This window comes from Ananas comosus, linkage group 10 (assembly GCF_001540865.1).
Source record: "Ananas comosus cultivar F153 linkage group 10, ASM154086v1, whole genome shotgun sequence".
NCBI classification, from domain to species: domain Eukaryota; kingdom Viridiplantae; phylum Streptophyta; class Magnoliopsida; order Poales; family Bromeliaceae; genus Ananas; species Ananas comosus.
This window is the reverse complement of record NC_033630.1, coordinates 11,688,003-11,695,837: the sequence shown is the minus strand read 5'-3', so window position 1 is coordinate 11,695,837 and position 7,835 is coordinate 11,688,003. Positions and strand designations below refer to the sequence as shown.

At 36.3% G+C, this 7,835-nt stretch overlaps 1 protein-coding gene across 1 annotated transcript; it reads right to left on the bottom strand.

The window, feature by feature from the left end:
• LOC109716240 (salicylate carboxymethyltransferase-like) lies at positions 471-7,728 on the bottom strand. Its single transcript, XM_020241568.1, has 4 exons — positions 7,290-7,728; positions 5,849-5,955; positions 4,124-4,405; positions 471-839 (listed from the first exon to the last, which is right to left on the bottom strand). The coding sequence occupies exons 1-4, from the start codon at positions 7,726-7,728 to the stop codon at positions 471-473; spliced, it is 1,197 nt and encodes a 398-aa protein (XP_020097157.1).

Here is a 7,835-nt window from a genome sequence, read left to right as displayed (position 1 = left end):
CGTTTTGCAGGAATATTTTCGCAATTTACTATGTTTGGAAGGACGTGTATGCAAATAATCCTAAGAATAAATAAAAACAAACCATATTACATAATCATATATATGATCATACAAGAACAAGTAAACTTCAATCTAAAAATTTATTTATAAACAATATCATTAACCGAACAACACACAAAGTCACATTAACAATAGAATATCAAATATATATTTTTTTGGTCTAATATCAAACAATATTACTGATGCCAAGTTTTATAGTTAACAATGCAGCACCATACGTACAGAATAAACATCTCATGCATAGAGTTGTAGCTTCTACACATCATGATAACATCCACATGTGGAAGCTTAAGGGTAATCAAAGTAACATATATCCATGTATCCATTTTTTATATCTTTCTATTAAAAGTACGACCCGAAGTGTTCATGCATCAAACTTATTTTAACAAAAAAAAAAAAAAAAAACCTTTCTACTTTCTCTCAAGAACAATAAGTATGTTGATCACTTCAGCTTTATTCTTAGAATAATACTCCTCAAGCAAGAAGCAGTATCTCTCGAACAGCTTCTCAATAATTGCTTCTCCAAAATGGCTTTTGAGCACGGATTCAAGAGCAGCTCTAACCGTCTTAGCCATTGTTTGAGCACTTTTGTCCACTGGGTTGTAATTATGATCATTTCGAGGGGCTTCTTGAGAATTATCATCCAGGTTTACTTCAAAGAGTTCAATTTTCTTGATGGAAAATAAGCCTTGGATTGTGATCTCATTCTTCACTTCCTCCATAGATGGTTCATACCAGGGCAAGTTGAAGGAGTCCACCTTTTCCTCTTCAATAAGGCCCTACATATGAATAGAAGAGAAAAAAAAAAAAAGAAAAGAGAGAGAAGAGTTAGAAAATAATGCATGCCTTGGGCCTGTTTGTTTCGTCGAAACTGGGCTCTGAATTGAAACGGAGTTCGGATGAAAACTATTTCTCCCCGCTATTTGTTACATAGCTATGAAAGTAAAGTTATCTTCAGCTTTGCTGTTTGTTTGGCAGAAGATAAATGATATAAAATTATAATTTATGTATAAATAATAAATAAATTATAATATAATAAATAAAAATAATATAATTATATCTCTATATAATTAAAAATTTAATCTAAGTGTTTGGTTAGGGGATAGGGATAGAGATAGGGATAGGCCCTTATCCCCCGTTTATATCCAAACACTAATTTTTTACCCGAGAACAATAGTTTTCGGTTACCTATAATAATCGGTTATAACTATCCCCACTAACACCTCCATTTTCTATATAAAACTATATAATATTTTTCTTACTCCATGTTATCTATCCAAACGCTATTTTTCTTATCCCCGGAAATAACCAATTTTCATCCAAACACTTTTTGTCTTATCCCCATACTTGTACCTATCCCTGTAATAACTAGTTCTTGCTTATACCCGAACCAAACGGTACCAAGTAGGTGAATAATTAGTACTATAATTAATATATTTAAATATATAACTAGCATTACCTATTATATTATTTTATTATTTTTTTTTCACTTCTCTTCACCGCAATTGACTTCGGCTCAGGGTGGATCGAAGCTAATTACGCTGTTTTGAGCAACTTAAGTTTTGACTGCATATTATTACGCGAACCAAACAGCTAGCAGAAATGATAGCTTACAGTCGAAAACGACTTCACCTCTCTACACTCTCACCCAAACAAATAAGCCCTTAGCCTTGATTTTTGTAATCCTGCATTGGATTGTATTGTCACACCCTAATAATTCCAAATCGGATAGGAATGGGGATGCGATTGGATATATAAAAGACTTAGACACTAGATAACAACTAGGCTTAAGCAATTTGGGTCGGTGGTTGGGCCCAAGAGTTATTGTTGTTAGTAGGCTAGGTCGTTACATTTGGCATCAAAGCCAGTTCACCAACCGAAAATGTGTGACGAGTCTCGGCATAGCCGGGTACAGGTTGACAAGGCTTGGGCAGTGCGTGTAATTAGATTGATGAGGACGCCAGGACCTTAACGGGGAGGGTCTGTCACACCCTAATAATCCCACATTTTTATGACACTAGTAATAATAACTGGACTTAAGCATTTTGGACCGGTTGTTGGGCCCAACGAGTTATTGTTGCTAGTGGGCTGAGTCGTTACATGTATTGATTCAATTAAGATATAATTTCAATAGTCCACATCCAAATAATAACTTCGTTTTGCACAAAAGCATTTGGCGGCCTTCGTTGCCAAATGGGTCTGTGGAGCGTTTGCTAGCTTGAGTAGAAAGCAGTAAGAAGCTATAGAGAAGGCTTTATTAAAAAGCTATAGAGAAGGCTTTATTAAAAAGCTATATAGAAAAGAGCTCCATATAATTCTTCTCAAAGATTGCTTTTGCGACTCCAATTCGACGGTTGTAACAAAAAGCTTTATAGATAAGAGCTCAATATAATTCTACAGAAAGATTGCTTTTTCGATTCCAATCCGGCAACGGATCCAAACCACGAGGCTAAAATGATTAAACTCGGTTATTAATTAATCTAATGTGTCCATCACATATCGGCCCCTCACCCTTCTATGTTATTCAATGTGGGACTATTAGGATGTCATAGACTCCCTTTGTTTTAGGCTCTGACGCCATCGTAAGGTTAATCACACATATAGCTAAAGATCATTAGGCGATATAAAACTCATCTCATATTTTCGGCTAGTAAACTAGCTGTGATACAAACTGTAATGACCTAGCTAGGGATGCAAACAGGTCCAGAGGCGGGAGAGGGTCCCCTACCTCATGGGCAAGGCGGATTGGGGCAGGAGCATATTTTTGGCAGACTTTTGATAGATCGGGATGAATCAAAAGAAGAAAGAAGTCTCCCGCATTCTGCTCCATTTTTTTTTGTAAATCGGTTTCATATATATATTTAAAGATCACCGGGCGATGTAAAACCCCACAGCACGTTTTTGACTAGCAAACTAGCTCTGATACCAACTATTATGACCTTGCTAGGGATGCAACTATAAAAACCTTGATAGCGATGCAAACAGGGTGGATTCAGAGGCAGGAGGGGTCCCCAACCTCTCGCTCATCTGTTTCTTGTCAGGGCGGCGCATGACAGTTTTAGGGCAGGTTAATTTTTATTCTATTTTTAGCCCCCATTTACCGCTTCATTCAGGGTAAAAGCAAATTTTTGGTGGATATTTGATGGATCAGGATGGATCAAAAGAAGAAAGGGAATTCAAGTGATCAGGATGCGTCAGCCCGATTTTTAGCGAATTTTTGACGGATCGAAACAAGTTATATTTTTCTATATTTTTGGTTCTCACATTCTCCATTCGAGGGGGATCGAGATAGAAGCTCCACTAACCCAGATCCATTTTCATCCCTAGACACAGTCTACTAACACTGATAATTTGTTGGGCCCAAACCACTGGTCCAAAATACTTGAGCTCAGTTATTAGTTCTAGAATACCCATCACATATAAGCCTAGATCTTCATACTTTCCTGCATAGACCTGGTAATCTCTATCCATACCCACGGGTATACGTAGGTTACTCAAAAATTTGCGAGCATAGATACTAGTTTTTTTTATCCAAAAAATTATGGGTAAAATGAGTGGATACTCGTTAAGTGGTAAATATTTTGGGCAACCTGCGGATACCCACGAGTATCCACAAATATATTTTTTTAATTAAAAAATATATAATCTTTATGATATTTACTTTATAACAATGAAAACCTTATTAATTTAATTTGTGTTATAAAAATTTGAAAAGATAAAATACTTCTATATTATGCAATTTATGTGCTTTAAGATTTTGTATTGATTATCGTATGCCATGATATTTCAAACAATAAATTATATTATACTTTTAAAAATTGTATATATATGTTTTGTATTTGCAAAATATAACAGTAGAAAAAAAAAATTATAGGTAATCCGCATACCCACCCACCTACTCGTGGGTGGGTATGATTACCTAAAAAGTTATAGGTAAATTAATTTTATCTATATTCATATGATCTGTGGGTATAATGACTCATCCACGAGTTACCCAATCCACCAGTTTGCTAGGTCTAATTATGCAAAATGAGCCAAATGCGGTGTCACAAAACTACCATACCAGTGAGGCCATGTCCATGAGTGTTTTTGCCAAAAGCTCCCACAAGTAGCTACCCAATAGGGGGGTTGAGGGATTGGAGCTTCTCCTTGCCACGAATGTCAACACCATGTGGCCACCCTCCACCACCTCTTCCCTACGGCACTTGAGGAACAAGGAGAAGTCCCTCTTGAATTGCTTCTTATATGCTTCAAACACACTTGGTGGGCTAATATGTGATATGTAGATTTTTCCCTTGTTGTTGAGAGGTACTTCACTTCCATCTTGTAGTCGCATTTGAGGCACCTGAAAAAGGCAATAAAAATATTGCAGAGATTATTATAAGTTTTGTATAGATTTCAAAGAAAAAAAGTCTTAGCTAGGGCCTATTTTTATTAAAATTTCCAGAGATGCTCTATATGACAAAAGTAGAAACACCAACTTAGAGCATTTACTACGTTATATCTATATTATTATTATATATATTATTTTTTTATATTTTATCTAAAAGTAGATAAAAAAAAAAGAAAGTAGGTTTGTTGATAATACTTTTTGATAAAAAGAAAAGGATATTTGGTTTGTGATTTACCGCATTTTGAAAAAAAGTTTATTTTTAAAAAAAAGTGGCTTAAAAAAAAAGATTATCAAAATGAGTTTGGTTTGTGTGGGATTCACTTTATCTGGAGGGTTATGAAACGGTTTCATGGTTATTGCCGGGTGCGCTTTAAGTTTAGTATCTTGTTTGGTAAATGAGATATTTTCGTATTGATAAAGTAGTTTCCCGAGATACGGAGAATAGAAAGAGGTGTTGATAAGAAAATATCGATATCGAGGTACCTACACGTTTCACAAGATGTATACTTGTCACCTCAACCACTGTACTCGATACGGTTCTTAAGATGACAAGTTCAAACGTGAAATGGGAAGTATAGTATATATTTATATTTATATCGAACAAAAAACAAAAATAATTTTAGGAAGGTTAACGAAAAGAGACCTCGGATTTATATATCTTTGAGGATAGTAAACCCAAATTTTCATATAGAACCGGAAAATGAAATTGATTTCTTAGATCGATATATACACTATATACAAAAGGAAAACGAAAGGTCTAATTTTGTATTAAAAGAAAAAAGACCTATGTACAACTACATAGACATCTTTAAATCCGTCTTATATACGAAGACATTGAATTAACCATTAACGTACGTGTTGGATTTTGGGATCGAATTAATAAACACGTACAAGGGAACAGTTTTTATAGATACGTTTTCGTCGATACCGTACGTATTTTAAAGTTTTTATAAGTTCAGGTGCAGTATTCAGACAGTTTTTCAGAGCTCGGGTTTATATTTTTATATTTTTATAGTAAGAAATATTCGAATTCTAAATTTCAATGAAATATATTAAATTATATTATAGTTTCATTTTTCCAGGGCTCAAGCTAAGAATTAAGAACCCAGATAAGCTTCAAAGTTCAAGTCTGTACTTACTTTGATAACTTATATTAGAAACTATCGAATTTAAAACCTCTTATTGCTAACAAAATATATTAAGTTGTGTTTGCCCGTACATTTGAGTGCAGAGGAAAAGAGAACGATTGGTTTGAGATTCAAGGAAAGTTCGTCTTCTACTATTGTTTGAACTGCTTCTGTCGTTCCGTTCTCCGTCGGCAGCTGAGTAAGGCTCGTCGGTAAACGGGGTGCTGCTACTGATAACGGCTGGACCCGACGAGACAACCAGGCTTACGTGACGACTACCGGAGGCTTTAATAACTGCGCTAACGCGTTCGTTCGGTAGTCGAGTTGGCGCCCGGTAGCCTCTAGGTTCAGAAGGAGTTGCTGGAGGGCCCTTTGCTGAAGTTGTGAGAGAAATCGAATAAGGGACTCAAAGTGTTCGAATCTCTTTCCTTCAATGTTCTCTCACTTGTTCTTGTTCACGTAACGAAGTATAGTCCTCAAGGACCTAGAAAGATACCCTCCAACAAACAATCGTTCTCGAATGTAAAACGCATGAGAAGGAGATCGGAAGTAACCGAGAGGGTCCAGGTGTGTTATTAGCTAGGGAACAGGAAAGTGTCGTTTATAAAATAAGATAATATAGTTAAATTAACGTAGTTTTTAATTTAATAACGTTTGATATAAAATAACACTATTTAAAACGGTGTTCTAAATATCGACACTTTGTTAGTAACATGAGATTTTCAACAATCTCTTACCACATCCAAGTACTGCACCTGAACTTAATTTAACCCTCTTTTAATTTTTACGACCCTCCTTTAATTTACCCTACTGCACCCGAACTTAATTTAATCTTTTTAATTATTACAATCCTCGGACTATACTGAGTTTGAGTCCTGGAGGACGAGACTAAACTACACTTTATATACTTTGTTGGCAACAAAAGATTTCGAATTCGAAAATTTCTGGCCATAAATATATAAAAAATATAAATTATGTAAAGGAGCACAGAGCTGAGCACTGAAAAACGTTCCGGGTACTACACCTAATCTTAATTTAACTTCTTTTAATTATTTCAATCCTCGGACTGCACTCGAGCTTGAGTCTAGTCCTCCAAGATTTAAGCTCAGTGTGGTATGAGAACCGTAATAATTAAAAAGGTTAAATTAAGTTCAGGTGCAGTACTTTGTGTTAAGAAATAGCCGAATTGAAAATTCTCATGTTGATAAAAAGTGTTATCGTTAACTAAACGTTATTAAAAACAAATAACATTTTTTAATAATAACGTTGATATTAATATTAACCTTTTCTTACTGAAAAATTATCATGCATAGATACGTACGCATCCCGTACGTTCATGCCCACATTGCACCCGACACAGCGGTCGTGCTTTGTGTAAAAAGCACGGCTAAGCCCGGTCCCCAGCCGGGCCGGGCAAAGCCAAGGTTTAAGCCCGGCCTGGCACGAACCGGCTACGATGGTTCAGAGACCGGGCCGTGACGAGAAGCCGGGCCTTCCGGAACCGACACGAGGCCTGGCTGGGGATTTTTCAAATAAAAAAAATAAAAAATTTTTTTATATATGTTAAATTTTATATTTATTTATTAATAAAAATAAATTTTAAAAAATTTTTATTAATATTATATTATTTATAAATTTGAAAAAATTTTTATATATATTAAAAAATAATAAAAATTTTTTTTTATTTAACTTTCACAAAATCAGGTCACCTGGTTTTAACCTGGTTTTTGGAGGAGGGTTCCAAACGACACCTCTAGAGGCCCGTTTTTCCGGGTCCTCTAGGTTGGAGTTCCGGGAAGAAGACCTCCCGGAACCCCAAACCCGGCACGACCGAGCCGACCGTGCTAGCACAGCCCGGTGCCCGGAGAGAAGCCGGTTCGTGCCAAGTCTGGGCAAAGCCCGGCACAGCCCGGGTTTTCCTCTCCGGTCGTGCCGGGAGTTCGAGCCAGGCCCGGTACGGCCGTACCCTCGATGTCGTGGGCACGGCACGAGGTCGAACCGGGTTCCGGCACGACCTGGCCCGCCGGCTGCCCGGCGGACCGGGCAAAACGTAGGGATGTACGTTCTATGTTTTTCATTGAAAATCAATCCAGTCAATAAACTCTGAAAATACGGGTAATCAACCTTCTCTAATGACGTGCGTGACATAGCATAAATACTTTTATAAAGATCATCAAAGGGTGATTTTATTTAGAGTTTTATTTAAATTTTATAATCTTTTAAGATATAAAATCAACGAATTTGAAAATGACAAC

Bases quoted from the DNA above. Each gene is read 5' to 3' on its own strand.
- LOC109716240 (XM_020241568.1), bottom strand. From the start codon at position 7,728: ATGTCACGCACGTCATTAGAGAAGGTTGATTACCCGTATTTTCAGAGT. The intron at 4,406-5,848 runs GTAAGCCTGGTT...TGCCTTTTTCAG, and splicing joins AAGCCTCCGGTAGTCGTCAC to GTGCCTCAAATGCGACTACA. The intron at 840-4,123 runs GTATGGTAGTTT...ATTCATATGTAG, and splicing joins TCATGGACATGGCCTCACTG to GGCCTTATTGAAGAGGAAAA.